This window comes from Mesocricetus auratus, unplaced genomic scaffold (genome assembly GCF_017639785.1).
Source record: "Mesocricetus auratus isolate SY011 unplaced genomic scaffold, BCM_Maur_2.0 Super-Scaffold_6730, whole genome shotgun sequence".
NCBI classification, from domain to species: domain Eukaryota; kingdom Metazoa; phylum Chordata; class Mammalia; order Rodentia; family Cricetidae; genus Mesocricetus; species Mesocricetus auratus.
The window spans coordinates 109,497,475-109,513,839 of NW_024429184.1; the positions used below are offsets into that span (position 1 = coordinate 109,497,475).

The 16,365-nt window shown below is 40.8% G+C and overlaps 1 protein-coding gene across 3 annotated transcripts in view; it reads right to left on the reverse strand.

The window, feature by feature from the left end:
• Kcnn2 (potassium calcium-activated channel subfamily N member 2) overlaps positions 1–16,365 on the reverse strand; it is a 358,787-nt gene that overhangs the window by 88,580 nt on the left and 253,842 nt on the right. For all 3 annotated transcript variants that reach the window (XM_040741849.1, XM_005069150.4, XM_040741848.1), the window contains one exon: positions 5,850–6,268. In XM_040741849.1, the coding sequence (XP_040597783.1) occupies positions 5,850–6,268 (419 nt within the window). The remainder of the gene's footprint in view (positions 1–5,849; positions 6,269–16,365) is intronic.

The following is a 16,365-nucleotide window of genomic DNA, read 5'->3' on the forward strand; positions in this document are numbered from 1 at the left end:
AATTACTCTCATAGCTGAATGCAGATGTTTGCTAAGCAGTGAGGGAACTAAAATAATAATTGAGTCCTGCTTTATCTGCTTTAACCTATCATTCACCCAAATAAATAAATGAGTCAATAAATACATACATGTATATGTGCATATATATGTAAAATATAGAAAAATAATTTTATAATCACAAAATCACACATTATATATCCAGACTACCTATACAATACACATATCCATAGTATGAATATAGCACAATATATAAATACACACTTATATTCAGAGACAAATAAATATTGAACACATAATATACCAGGGATGAAAAACAGATGCCTCCTATAGGATGCCTTCCCCATCAATAGAGAATGCTTACAAGAAACTGCTAGCAACTCTATGCTTAGTAGGAGGACAGGGACCTGTCAACACAACCTTTTCCAGAAAGCTTCCTGACTCTCTCGATCCTAAAATATTCTTAGAATTATTTTTTAAAGATTTGTTTTATTTTTACTTATGCTTTGTCTGTGAGTGGATAAGTACAGGTACCTGCAGAGGCCGGAAGAAGGCATAAGGTGCTCCGGAGCTTGAGTTACTGACAGATGGTTGTGAGCTAACTGACATGGGTGTGAGGAACCAAACTTGAGTCCTCTGCCACAGCAGTACACAGTACATTTAACAGCAAAGGCGTATCTCCAACCTCTACATATTCTTAAAATTCTTATGAGCTAAAAACAGTTTCTATTGGATACAAAATAATCTCCCTTTAATACACACAGGCTACTTAGATGGGCCAAACAGTGTGGTTCACTTACACCAAACAAATAAGGGAGTTGTCCTTATATAAAGCAGTATACACTTAGAAAAGAAAAGAAGGATCAATGGGAAAGAGGGAAGCAGAAGAAGGGGAGGAAGTTAGGGAGGAAGGAGTGAAGAAAGGAAGGAGGAAAGGACAGAGGAAGCAAGGGGAAAAGAGAGACAGAAAGACAAGCCAACATCAAGGAGAAAAAGGCAGACCTATGAAGTACTATTTATAATGGAAATTAAAATAATAATTTCACTTTTCTCTTCCCTCCCTCCACACTTGTCCATTTGCCCATCTAGCTCTCTTTCAAAACCATGGCCTTACTTTTTCATTAATTTGTATCACATGCATATATGTATATGTATACATTTAAATATTCCTAAATACTACCTGCTCAGTGTTTGTATAATGGTACTTGTATGTGTGTTTTTAGGGCTAGCTAGGGGGGTATTGGATAACCAGTTGGTGTGATCTTCCCAGAGAGGGCTACTTCTCTTAGTTGCCTGTAGTTCCTTGTGTAGGGTTGAGCCTTCCAGGTAGTTCCCTGCCCAAGTTAGAATGTCTATTGCTGTGGTCCTGGTTCAGCTCAAATTTTGGGAGCTATGCTGGTGAGATTGAATCGCTATGGCTTCTGACATTTGTAGGAGACACAACTTTGGAGGAGAACCTACAACTGCCACTTTACTGAACCAGAATAATCCCTAAGTACATCATAAGTATTTGTCCTTTTCCCACAGGCAAGTGTAATCACCACCCATCATCAGGAAAACTTTTCTTTCCAAAAGACAGACCATTACAGAACCCACAACCCATCAAGATGCAGAGTAATGGAACCCAGTCCCAACAGACACATATCTTTGCATCTAAAAGTCACAATCTGGAGAGTTCCCAAAGCAAAATGAGAAATTTGATGAAAAAAATTCAAATGTGGAAAATCCATAAAAATAAAAATGTTGGGTAATGATTTTATGTCTTTTCATATTTATGTAATTACAAAATGTTAAGCTAGATAACTACTCAAACCATTTAGCTTGCAAATGAGGAAACTCGTGCAAGAAGCAGCAATGTGCTTAGTCTGAGGGCACCCACCCTCTAAACTGCAAACCATGACTCAGCCTTGCGGTTGCAGTCCTGAACCTGGCTTTTGTCCCTTTTCCCACAAAACCATAGATCTATTGATTTGTTTCTGTTACTATTGGCTGTGGACTCCTTTTTATGGTGTAATGGATACTTTCTCTTTTCATCGCCTGTTGATGAAGATAGGATTGGCCACTATCTAGCAATGCATGCATATCCCCTGGGCTGCTGGTAGTTGGCACAGCTTGCCTCAGAATTTCTATATTTGGGGTAAAAAAAAACGGTGATATGAACAATTTAAAAACAGAAAATGCATGGCAGATGAACAATTTTGAGGTGACTTAAGTTAGTCTTTGGAAATAGTCACAGTATAGACCACCCAAACCCATGCAAATATTACGAAGTATGATTTTACCCACCACAGTTTAACACTGCTAGGGAGAAATATTGACTTAATCCTTAGAATCTGAATAGGTTTATCTAAGTTTTTAATATTCACTCTTCAACTTGATAGGTATATCTGCTCCAAAAACATCATAAGCCCATAAATACCATGATTACTAGGTGACAAGTATTACCTTAAGCAGTTTACCTTTCTTTAAAAAGAACATATGGGAACTAGAGATATTAGCTTTGTAGTAGAATGGTTGCCTAGCAAGTGTGGGGTTCGAACCCCAGTACAGCAAAATTCAACCAAAAACAGAGGGAATACTAAACCTTCAAATGCTATGTCTACTTAGGTAGAGAAGTTCCAGAAAGATTCAGATGCATGACTTTAAAACCAAGCCACAGACAAACTTGAGTACTCACCCAGCATGCGCATGCTCCTTGTGACTCCTCTCAACCCTCTGAGAATAACTATAGATAACTTTAAGCAAATGAAAAAAAAGTATAAACTCATAAAGACAAAATGAATGCATGGTACCAAGTATACCAGAAAGCTGATCTTATTATACTGACTCAAGAAAGTAGAATTCTAGATCAGAGTTCAATCAAGAAGTAGCTCTGAGAAGACTGGAGACCACTCCCCACCCCCGTGACTCCAGGATGGTCCACTCCAGCCCACTGCAGGTAGGAACATGAATGGCATAGCTTTAAATGGGAGAAGAGACCCAAAACCTGCACAGAGGCAAACACTTAACCTGGACATCTGCTCTGGGAGTGAGGGCTGCTCTTAGTCAAGCCCGTGGGAGTCTGGACTTTTGTCATCAGGACAAACTAGAGCATGTCTGCGGACTGGCTGAAAGGTTTCAAACATTCCCTGATGAGAACCTGAAAATGAATATTTGCATATGAACTTTTCATACCCCTGACTGCTTTCACAGGAATTCCCACAAAGTAGTCATCCATACTTTGCCCTCAAATGAAGAGGTCACAGAAATGATTGCTCATGGGGTGGTCAGATTTTCAGAGGAAATATAAAATATGCTGTTCCTTCCCATCAACCAAATTTCTCCTCAGTGGAAGGCCATAGCTAGTCAATTCCAAATAGAAACCTACAGTTTCCAGCCAACTCTTTCCCATGTGCTCCTCAGTAAGAGAATGCAGCCAATGACACTGGAGCATCTAAGGAAAGCCTCTGAAAGCAGAAAGAAGGAACTAATGCATCTTTGGGGACACAAACAAAATACAAAGAGAAAAGAATTTTAAAAGCATCCTAAACAGTGACAGAAAAATAAAACACTATATAGCAGAAAGAGAGAAGCAGGGAACTATAAAACACAAATGAACACATAGGGTCAAAAATATGACACTGGAATTTAATGTGTGGCATGGAAGAAGTCAATTCCAAAATTGTGGTTGTTTGTTTGCTTTCACTGTAATGAGGGTTAAATCTAGCGCTCAGCTATGCTAGACAAAGGCTCCAGGTATATCCCGAATACCTAACAGAAAGTTAAAAAATAAAACTGAAGTTGTGTTCCAATATAGGAAGCAAAGCGTAGACAGGAAATAAGAAAATTTTAAAAAAACTAATATGTGGAGACCATTAACCACACAACAAAATCCACAAACTGTAAGACATCAGTTTCCTTTCTAGGAATTGAAGAACAGAAATTTCAGTACTGAATGGTGATGTTTTCCTTCCAGCTTAGTGGATGTACATGAATCTACTGATATTTTGATTATTGTCTGGGGCCCCATGGTCCCGCAGTCAACACCTGGTGAACCACTCAGACCATGGCCTGGAGGGCCTTCAGATCCCTCAGCCCTGGTTCTGCCATGGCTGCTACATGTGGGTTTAAGCTAAGTCTCTATTGTTCTATGTACCAACAAAGACTTGGAAGTCAGATGTGGCATGAAAACCTGCTAGATGAAAGAAGCTGAGAAGCAAGCAGCTGACCTTGATTTTGGCTAGAGACCCAAAAAGAGATGTGTCTCCTCACTTGTCCCAAAACCAAAGGAAGCTCCAAACTCAAGTACCCACCTTTTCCTCCAGTGCAGCTGCTCTATTGAAATTGCGGCTTCTCTATGACCAATTCGGCTAGTGGCTAGCTTCGCACCCTTCCCATTCAAAGTAAACTTTATTTAAGTCTGGGAGTCTCACAGTGTGATCAAAATTCCCCCAACAGAATGGGCCAAGAAAGTTCCCAGCATCATAGACTGAAACAGATTCATAACCTTGTTATGACTTTCCAACCTGAAATTTTATATCTAGCCACACTGTTCATTAATGTCATCTGAGAATACAGACTGCCATGTTGTCAAGGTCATTCTGACACACTGCATTTTCTTAGAAACTATCACAAAATGGAATCACCCACAGTAAATAAGTAAAAGCATAAGTAAAGGAATAAAGAAAGAGGCACTCCACATACACACACACACATATAGACTCACACACACACACATATAGACACACACACACACACACACACACACACACACTCACAGAAAAGACCATCCCTCCCTGAAATGACACAACAGGAGGGAAAGGTTCTGAAAGCCACAGCTTCTAGGGGAAAATGAGGGAAAACTTAATATATCTAAGGAGAAAGAGGGAGGCTTATTGAATGGGGGAAGGTTTAGAGATTATTCCATGGTAAAAATATATAAAACTGAGCCAAAATAAAAAAAATCTAAGCAAACAAACAAAACCAAAACAAAGAAGTAAAGGAAGTACTATTTATTCCAGAGAAAGTAAAAGAGGAAAATAAGAACAGGAGGGAAGAGTTCTAAAATGTGGCTGGTGAAGTTGTGAAATTTTGTTTCTGTACAAGAGTAAGAGCTAAAATACAGTCCTATCTCTCACAAGCTAACTTCACCTTGAATTTCCTACCCAGGGTCCTATAACCATACTCACCACACATTGTTAAATGGCTTTTTCTGTAGACCATTCACAGATGTATTTTGTTTATTAAACAACGGAGTAAACATTGATGATGATAGAATTCATTGGTTAGACTCCATGAACAGCCTCTGAACACTGACAGCCCTTGTGCACCCCTAAAACACCAGAGTGTGTGCACCCCTAAAACACCAGAGCTTTTCAGACAAGAAACAAACACTGTCTCTTACTGTTTGTTCTTGAATGTTCAATAGAAACTAAACCATGCATTCATCAAGTCTTGAACAGGTAATCATGCACACAATCCTACAAATTGGCACTATGTTTAACTGCTTTAACAGGTCCCCTAAGGTTCACACATGTTGCATCAAGACTTCCTGTGCCAATAATAATGAATACTTAAACCAGAAGTGTCTGAGCAACGTAACATTTCCCATACAGAGTCACCACAAAGGGTTCTGGACTCTGAATTCTGATAGGTGACAAAGACAACTCTCTATTGAAAATTGATCAGGTCAGAAAACAGAATATACAACCATCACACCTTAGCTCTGTACAGGAACCTTCTGGAAAGCTTTGTTACTGTTATTTAAAAGATGGTTAAAATTTTTTCAAAAACTCAGGCACATTATGTTCTTTCTCTCACTTCTGAAGGTGCTATATGGAAAATTATTTTCTCAGGAAAAGAAACAGACTTACCTTTCACAAGCTCGGACAGTCCATGCGGCAATTATCCATAATGAGATACTAAAAACCAAGAGCACAGTTCCTGGGCAGATAGTCATTAAAGTCTTCATAACAAAACGCGTATTGAAGTTTATCTTATTAAGTGCCCCAATGCTTCTAGAGGAGGCATCGGTGAAAAGTTTGCTATGTAAAAGCATGACTCTGGCAATCAGATAGAGTCTTAAGAACATTGGTATAGATAAAATAATATCCACATCAGCGGTGGTTGTGGAGGGGGCATAGGAGAAGGCAAGCCGGGCCGTCCATGTGAACGTATAATTCCCAGGTATGGGATGAATAGCACACACCAGTATTTCCAAGCAGATGAAGAAAATACGCTCATAAGTCATGGCTATTCTCCAGTCATCTGCTCCATTGTCCACCATGAATAACTGAAAAAATAAAGTAGAAAAGCAACTTCAGTATGGCACAGGTGTTAGTGCAGAACTTAAAGACAACAGGTGATGCTTAGCAACAGGGCGAGCTAATGCTTACAGCTTGGGAATTCTAGCCAAGTGCACTATTTATAGAAGAGGGCAACACTATCAGAGGAGGATTCCATCCTGCAAAGATTAAAATGAGTAGCTTGCTGCATAGGGACTCAAAATATTTGGGAGTCCACGTTACTGGATAATCATAAAGTAGATGTGCTTTGTAACAGATTGCTCTCCATTTGAAGAGACAGTGTTTCAACCCATGCATGATACTATTTAGGGTGCCTCTGTAGTCAGTCCACCACCCATAGAATGCAGCAACACATGAGCATTCTTATGAGAAATTATATTCTTGGCCTCAGAAAAATCACAAGCAACCACAGATACATGTGGCAGAAACATTTATTCTAGTTGCCTCACTATTGTCTTATTCAATTCTTCCTTAATAAAGATTACCTTTGCTTATTTTTGTCATCTCTCATATAACAATTAAAAGAATACCTTGCTTCCCTGGCTGTTTGTAAGCAAGGACACAAGACCCTGGCTGTACATGAATCACCAAAAGCACTTAGAAACACATGTTCACGTTTTTGGCTGTCATGATGACTAAGCGGGGGCTCCCCGGCATTTGAGCCCAGGAATCCATGTGTGTCAATCCTGCTGTGTAGCTGCAGTCCCACAGACAGATACCAACAGTGACCCCACTGAGGAAGATGGCCTTCTCTTCCTTTTGCTCAGTAGTCAACTAAAGTAGGGGTAAAAGCAACCAAAAGGACCAAATTTGCCTCCTCAATGAGTGAGCTCCAGAGTGGGTGGGGCAAAGTCCACATGGCTGTGTCCTATGTGCCCTCCTCTCCTCCATGGAGATCCCTGTTCTTGCTGAGCTATTCTGTGTGTGGTATTTCTCTCCTATGACCCAAACTGCTCCTTGCTTGGTTGTTACTTTGCAAAAAATAGTAATTTGGGGACAAAGCTGGTTCTTCTATGTAATACTTGATTCAAGGAGATAGAAACCGATTAGACTTTTTATCAATAATATGTCAGTGTTTGAAGGTCTACTTTCTTTCCCAACTTGCATTTGAGTGACAGGGCAGATTGTGAAACTGTAGCCTACCTGCCAAGGTGTTGAGAATCACATGAGTCCAAATGATCCTTACGAGGCTTCACGAGGTCTCTGTTTCTTCCCCCACGCTCTCCCCCACACCCACCCTGTACACTTTCCTCCTAGCTTCTCTCTCAAGTGCCATGTGTCTAAAGCAGAGTCATCCCGCATCCCACTTTCCCTAGTACCCCTTCTTCTTCCCTCGTAGGGAAATAGGCAAACAAGGTCACATCATTACAACTCACACACACACACACACACACACACACACACACACACACACAAATAATAAAAAAAGACACAACAGAGAAGCAGGTCGGCTGTCTACACCGGGTGGGCCTCGTTTTTCTCGGAGATCCTTCGGCTCCATCCCTGCTGTCAGCCCCTTAGCGGCTGATGGAATCACTGAAGACAGCTGATCACTGGAGGCAGTCCTCCTCTCTTACCTCACAGCCTGCTCTGCTCTCCTGCTGGTGCCTCCTGGGGGGGGGATATCCCAGGGTTTCTGCACTGCTTTGCTCTTTTCATCTCTGCTATTCCCAGTCACCTCAGTCTCCTTGCCCATTTTGGTGTTACTGCCCCCACTGGGGTCCATATGTAACCCTCTCTGGCTGACACTCCCTGGGTGACTTCATCCTTTCCTAGATTCCTCCTTTTGGAAATGATCTCTATCATCTACTAGTCACTTGAAATGTAAATTATATAATCCTATCAAGAAAAATATCATTAAAATCCCTCCATCCCTGATGGTAAAACCTAATCTGCATCCCCAGCGGACAAGGCATTGTGTCATATGGTTTCTGCCCATCTCCACCTGCCTTACTTAGGGCCCTCCTTTCAGTTCCCTTGGTTGCAAGTGACAGAACCTGCGGCCTGCACTCCTCCCCTGTCTTCTGCCTTATGTCTTAGGGCCTAGGAAGTCTTAATCTAGCAAATTCGTATTTATTCAAGACTAGATTCACATCACCTCCAAATCCAAACACTCCTTTGCTGCACGGCAGTTGCCTGTGTACCTCCTATTGATACTTCCACAAAAGACAATGGCATGTTCTCCCCTCCACGTCTCCGAGGCTCAAAACAGAAGCCACATCTACCTATCGAAGGTCAATAGACACTTGTTACAGCAACCATGCTGACATTTCTACCTTAAGAATCGATATCATGACTACCATAAAGGCCCTAGAGTTCTTTAAGCACACTCACAGAACATGAGAACACCAAATATGTGACATAAGTGTAGCTCAAAACAGTTTGCAAGTTTACATCAAACACATCCTACTGACTGATAAGCCACTGCACGTGTGCGGTTTCCAAATCACACAGGAAATCCAGATAATTTCCTTCTTTGATAAATTCCCTAGGGAAGTCTTTATTTCATTTCCTTCTACCATCTATCCTATTTCACAGATCCTTCTTAAAGTCAGATAACTGAACACCTGAAATCACCTTATTTTGGGGCTTCATAGTATGCTTTTACATGTTGACAGGAAGAGTATTTTCTTCTCTGAAGCATTTTTGTTCATTCGTTTAATCGTCTATGCAGAATTCTAAACACCAGGTGCCAAGACTGTACTACTTCCTAGCCATGTTGCAGAATACACTAGACAGCCTGCCCACTGACATTAACTCTGATCAGGAAAGCAAAGCATCAAAAAAAAATACTTGAAGCAATTTAATAAAGTAATTAAGTCTTTTGGATGCTGCAATGAAGGAAACAAACAGGAGATGAGATGGGAAAGTGTAAATCAGAGATGACAGTCGACATAGTCATCAGGGAGGACTCCAGGGAGCACCATATAGTGCAGGTACAGATGAGGAAAACAGCCCATCATGTAGGGGACTGGGTAGAGAGTACAGGTGACAGTACTGGATGTATAAGAGCTTAGTATGCTCCAAGAAATGAATACAGGAGTCGCTAAAGTTAAATGCCAAGGGGCAGACCGAAGGTGGGCAAGTACAGAAGAGTACAAACTAGAGCCCGTTGGGCAGCCCTTGTGGGAAATGGCACCCGACTGGATTGTACATGGGAACCCACTGCAACTTATAGGCAGGGAAATAACGGGACATGACCTGCAGCCTGAACGGCTCGTCCTCCTGCTATGTGGGACTTGGAGTAAAGATACACAAGCGTAGAAGGACACAAGTGACACAATACTACTACATGCAGGGGGTTGGAGTATCTTTGTAGCCTGGGCTAGGGGCTGCCATGGGAATGCAAAAGTGGTTCTCACGGGCATAGTGATGGCAGTATCCACCAGTGTAGAGTTTGCTGAATCACTGCAAGTGGGGATGATAAAGAAAAGGACTCTGAGTTTCTGTCCTGAAAAAATGGCTACTGAGTTTCTGTCCTGAAAAAAAAAAAAAACAGAATGAACTGTGAGGCCATCTTCTGAGACTATTTCCCACTCTGCAGAGCACAGAGGTAAGAAATTGAAAGCCCTTTTCTGACCACTGACATCTGAGTACAGATGCCAAGAATAAACTAAGACATGGAAGTCACACTGAGAAGCCTGGAACCTGAAATACATTTGGGAAGCATCTGGGTTTAAGCGGTTTATTAGACCAAATGGAAAACGCAGGAAAGTAGAAAGAGTAGGCAGGACATGACAGTTCTCAAGGCCATGTCTTGGAGAACCTAAAAGGCGGGGGCCATAAGAGGATCTGAAATGCAGCTGTTAGTAAAGGAAAGGAAAAGAGTGGCATTCTGAAAGCCAGGGACGTGTGGGCTGTCAATTACAAACTGTAAAATGGTATTTACTGGGTTCAGAGAAGTGTTAATGTACTCAATAATCTCTAGAGAACACAAAAACATTGCAAACATTACAGTCCCTCAAAGTCAACATTAAAATCTAACTGCATAACCAGCCTATTTGCATTTCACGGAGTCTCTGTAATAGGTAGGCCTGTTTTCAGCTCCTAGGCAGGGGAGTTCTCAAGAGTGGCTGCAAATCAGATCTAGTTCCTTTGTTATTCTGATATTATCATGAGAAGAAATATTTTAGGGGACTGTTACTCATTTTCATTCTGGGTCTGCAGATCATGTCTTTCACAAACTGTGACCCCAGAAGACATCCCACAGCAAGCTTCAGTTTCCCAGGGTAACTGTTTTATATTTGCCTAGAGAGTCACAAACTGATATGCATCTACCTCATTTATCTACAATTAAGGGACAGTGAGAGACCTGGTCAGGAGAGGGTCTAGGCGATGGTAGAGGACCAGCTGTGAACGGATGAGGCAGCGTAGAGGCCCTACCTGCCTCTCCTTTCCACATTCCTCTCAAGCACCGCAGAGCATCTTGGTCTCAGCGACGGCGTCTTAATGCATCCTGGAATTGTTTACAAGACCACAAAACAAGGGCACTGCTCAGGGGAAAACTGGAACCCCCAAATACTCATTGGATATTTCAGTCATATGTTCATTAAGAAATCACGAAAAGTAAGGGTGACAACCAAGAGAGAAGCAGCCACACTCATTAAAGATAATAATAGCTAGTGTGTCACTGACAGTAAAAACCACACTCGTGCGCAGGAGCTTCACACAACAGTGAGAAGGTAGCCAGCACAGGCAAGCACACATTGTAAGGTCACTTGCAGACTCGCCAGTGGCCATCAGAATTAGAGTTGGGTCCAGGGCTGAGACCTGCCCTCCCCAGGAAAACTGCTTACGTATGAAAGACCTGACTAGGAAAATTAAGCCAAGAGCATAGCGAAGGCGGCAGCCAGAATTCTACTAAGTTCACAGAAATGAAGGCTTTCTGACTGTGCTGCAGGGTTAAGCCATAAAACAAGCAAATGAGAAGAATGTAATGCAGATACATTTCACTCCACGAAACTTTATTTATTTATTTATTTATTTACCTATTTATTTATTTATTTTTTGCCAGGCTAAGAGCACAATCAAGTGAAAACAAAAGCAAACCATAAACTACAGGGGTGGGGGTGGGGGGATGCTCCCACCTCTATCACGAAAGACTTTCTGAATATAGATATTCCTATAGAAATTAGCAACACAATAGAAAAATTAAGAAGAGACACAAATGTAGGAATGGAGATAAAATGAAACTAATTTAAAAACCCTATTTTTTAAATATTTAAAGTAAATACGCCTGCTGGATTCAGAATCCAGAGTGCTAACCATTACACTGAGAGGCACTTGAGAAAGGGCTCAACATCCTTAGCCATCCGGGAAATGCAAATCAAACCAACTCTGACATACCATCTCACTCCTGTCAGAATGGCTAAAATCAAAACCACCAATGACAGATTATGTTGGAGAGGCTGTGGAGAAAGAAGAACACTCCTCCCCTGCTGGTGGGAGTGCCAACTTGTTAAACCACATTGGAAATCAGTATGGAGATTCCTCAGGAAAATGGGAATCAGTCTAACATAAAATCCAGCAACTCTGCTCTTAGACATATACCCAAAAGATGCACATTCATACAACAAGGACATCTGTTCCACTATGTTAATAGCAGCATTATTTGTAATAGCCAGAACTTGGAAGCAACCTAGATGCCCCTCAACCGAAGAGTGGATAGAGAAAATGTGGTATATTTGCACAATGGAGTACTATTCAGCAGAAAAAAAAATGGAATCCTGAGATTTGCAGGCAAATGGATGACACTAGAAGAAACCATCCTGAGTGAGGTAACCCAGTCACAAAAAGAGAAACATGGCATGTACTCTCTCATATATGGATTTTAGACATAGACCTGGGGAGTGCCAGCCTACAATCCCATGGCCAGAGAGTCTGGGAAACAGAAACTTCATTCAGTGGCTGATGGAAGAAGAGACACACTCCCATGGCTAAGCACTGAACTGAACTCAAGAAAGCCAGTAACAGAGAGGGAGGACTGATAACCAAAGGGATTAAGACTGGGCTGGCTTAATCCCCAGAAACAGCTGACCTGACAAAGTTTAACTTTTGAATCCCAGGCATCAGCCTGGAAATCCAGCATGGGACTGATCAGGACCCCCTGAATGTGGGTGTCAGTGAGGAGGCCTAGGTAATTTATTGAGCCTAGGCCAGTAGATCAGTATTCATCCCGAGTATACACATGGACTCTGGACTCCCATACAACAATGTGAGATGCACTGTCACCCTGAACTCTTGGGGGAGGGTCTAGGCCCTGCCCTGGAAGAAATGACAGACTATGGACACCCCCATGGAGGGCCTCATCCTCCCTGGGGAAATGAGAGGATATTGGGGGGTGGAGGGAGGGCAAGGGAGGAGGGGAGGGAAAGGGAGAGGGACCTGGAACTGACTTGTGAAGCAACCTTGTTTCTAATCTAAATTTAAACTTAAAAATAAATTTAAAAAAAAGTAAATACGCCTGACCATAATAGTAAAAGGAAAATCAGTTAACAAAATATTTTTAACTTAGATTCAAAAAAGTGTTCAGGCCTAGTTAGCTGGTAAAACAGGCCTCTAACCATAGCTACTAAGGAGGCAGAACCTTGAGTCAAAGTTAGCCTGAGTAACTTAGGGAAACCCTGTTTCAAATAAGAAGAAGAAGAAGTAGAAGAATGCCTGGGGTTATAGCTCTGTAGAAGAAGAGCACTTTCGTAGCATACAAAGGATCCTGGTAGCATACAAAGGATCCTAGGTTCCATCCTCATTGCCAGAAAGGAAAAAAAGTTACAGAGGTGCTTACAACAACGTATTTGCATGTGTGCTCAGCAGCACACACATGGCCATGTGCGACAGCACTGCTTTCATATTTGCGAAAAGCTGGGACAATCTGAATAATTTAATAAGAAGTGGGTTAAAGAAATTGTGGGTAACCCCCAAACAGAATAATAAGCGTGTGAATAAAAGATCAAAGAAATTTATTTAAAACTATTAAATTGAATGATATAGTAAGTACCTAGGATTTTTTAAAAAAATGTATCCTACTAGTATTTGTGCAGTTTTGTTAAAGGGGAAACATGTATTTATTTGTATTTCATGTGTATAAATTAACTCTGATAAAAGACTACAAATTAATGCTAAGAACCATATACGGAAGTGAAATAAGGGTCTAAGAACTGGAAAGAATAGAGTAATAGATTACTAAATAAACTTAAGCACTTTTAATTCGAGGAGCATGTGAGCAAAATAACTAATAAAAACTAAGGAAAATCATTTAAAACAAGAAAAGGGAAGAATGAAGACGGCCATTAGATATTCAAATGCTTCCTGCCATAGTCTACATGTTCAATTCTAGAAAGTAATGGCTACTGTTGTGCTATCATATACAAAATCAAACACAGAAATCCAATTTATAGCTAAAATATTCTTACCAAGCAAAACCTTGAATGATTACATTTTATAACTATTGCCAACAGCATGAATAAAATAATCTTTGTTTGTTAACCTTTAAACAAGTATTCAATGAGGTCCCTTCATGCAGAGAGACCTGGGTACCTGGGAGAGTTTGTCAAAGCCCTTCCCCACAGCTGGGAAAGACAAAAGAACGCCCATCTTCTGTCATTAGCAGTGGTGGGCCAAACACACTTACACACTTCTGTTTTCTGTCCCTTCCCACTACACACACAGCTACTTCCATAGACCTCTTTGTAGTATATACTGCATTTTCTCTCTTACTCTCCAAACATGATGCCGTTAGGATCTCCAGTCATAAGCACAAGGTTGCTAGTGGACACAAAAGAATGCCTCTGGTTTAAAAACAAAAGAAAAAGTAAAAGTCAGCCATAGCTGACATAGGCATCTTCCTTCTCTCCTTCAGGTGGACCCTGGATCTGCAGCACCCTCTTATGAACCAAATCAAGAGATTCTGGAAAAATCAAACCAATGTCAGCTTGGACATTTGAGGCCACAGGGCCAGTACCCACCATCAACAAGAGTTTCTATTACTTACACTGCTGAAAACTAAGACTGCATTTAACTTAGTATCCTTTAAACTTCTGTATAAATATCTGTAAAAGAAAAGGCCTACTTATTAACGGAAATACTCTATGGAGGAAACAGTGAAGAAATCAGTCAACAGGAAAGCATTTCAGATTCTGAAATGTAAAACGTGAAAGCAGCTGAGTGACGGAACTGCTTGTGGGTGGATGGCTCTTCTTCATGATTTTCAAGTGCCAACCAACTGCTCTGAAATCTCTTAGTGTGAGTCATACAAAACAGGATTTTTAGTGCCAGAGAAGCTTGTACTCAATACATGGTTGGACCACTTACTAGCTGAATGGTTTGAGGCAACGCATTTAAACCATCTAAACTGAAACCTGCTCCTTTGTAGCATGAAATAAAAATAGTATCAACCTTACATGGCTACTATGAGGCAACAAGCACTCTGTTGATGCTAATAAAAGTCAACCCACAAACCCACGAGTAAAATTATTATTCTGTGAAACCTCAAGAGAAGTAGCTATGTGAATTAAAGGAGAACTTGTGTTCTGAAAGTGGAAAATTTAACCATGGAGAAGAGAAGTTGACAAGGAAACAGAGTCGAGTCGGCCTTGAGAGGAACTCCACAAACTTCAGCTGTATCTGCTTCTGAAGGATTTCTTATCAACTGCTGAAACTTGAGCTTCTGAGCGTGTCCTCTTCTAATCTAATCAAGAGCTTCAGCCACAGATGAAAGTTAGAGTCATCTACCCCGATCCAGAGATAACTGAACTTATCATGCCTTTGGAGTCTGCTGCCCTACTGTAATTGAAATCAAATCTTGACCCCTTTCACGGGGCTTCTGATGACTGCGTCCATTTTCAGGTACTGGGACATTACCCATAATTACACTCACCTTACACTGCAGCTCATGCAAGTCTGTACAAATACAAAGAACGTGGGAGTTCTTTCCCCCACGAGATAGGATTATCTCTTTTTCTCTCAATAGGGTGGATACCACAGAAAATGCTGAGAATGTGGCTTATGCATCCATGTCCCAGAATCTGGAACCAAGCAGGGCTGTGTCTGACTGTGACCTATCACCACTCCTCAACACAAAGACACCAGGGAATGACTCAGTTTCTTCATCTTCAGTTTTCATGATGTGTGAAGGGAGTAAGGAATCAAGTGAGTAAGGCTAAAAAGTGCAAAGCCATAACTAAATAAGAGACAATTCATCTCATTCTAAAAGTTTAATGTATAATAATAAAAGGCTGTATGTTTTCATCTGAAGCATTATAATAACTGTTCTATAGTTAAAATATAATATCATCACCTTTGCTATTTTAAGCACTTAAAAGCTAGCTAAAAGGCGGTTCATAATTATTAGTACATTTGCCCTTTAAGACCTTAATTAAAGGACAAGCAATTGAAAGGATTTGTCATGGTCACCCCATGAGTGAGTGAAAAGCCCAAAGCTAAAGTTCAGGCTTTCTAACATTCACATAATTTGACAGGAGCATCAAGTAACTCTGAAAAGGTGGAGGAATATCAAATATTTATAAAGCAAATGAATGTTTACCCCCTAATTTACATTATGATTTCTGCAATGTCACACATAACTCCCCGATGCTCTTGGAAAACCTCCTATTCTCTAGCAGAAACAAATATTGAAATAGACTTCCACATTATGCCCTGTGCCCTGTGGGGACAGAAATAGAGCACATGCTGGTTCAGTCTTTCTCCAAGTTACAGCTTCTTCATCTGCAAAACTGTCTCTAGCTTCATACACCACACCAGGTTTGAGATGGAAACCTGAAGGATCTCACCACAATAATTTTGCTGTATTTTAGGTAAGTATGAACTCATGTCAAATGGAGAACTATTTAGACAATGTTTTATTTTTTACTTTCCTCACTTTAAGAGGAAGCTAAGGCTCAAAGGCTAAGGGACTAGTTAGGATAATATGGGTGAAGTAGAAATGGACAAGAACCCAAGCGATCTCTCTATAGAACCTGTCTCTACAGTAAGGAAACTGCCATTTGTCACATACTTGGTAGCTATAAAGTGAATTTACAAAGACTAAGATGTAACCAGTGATGATACCAATGAAGTTACATGTGTT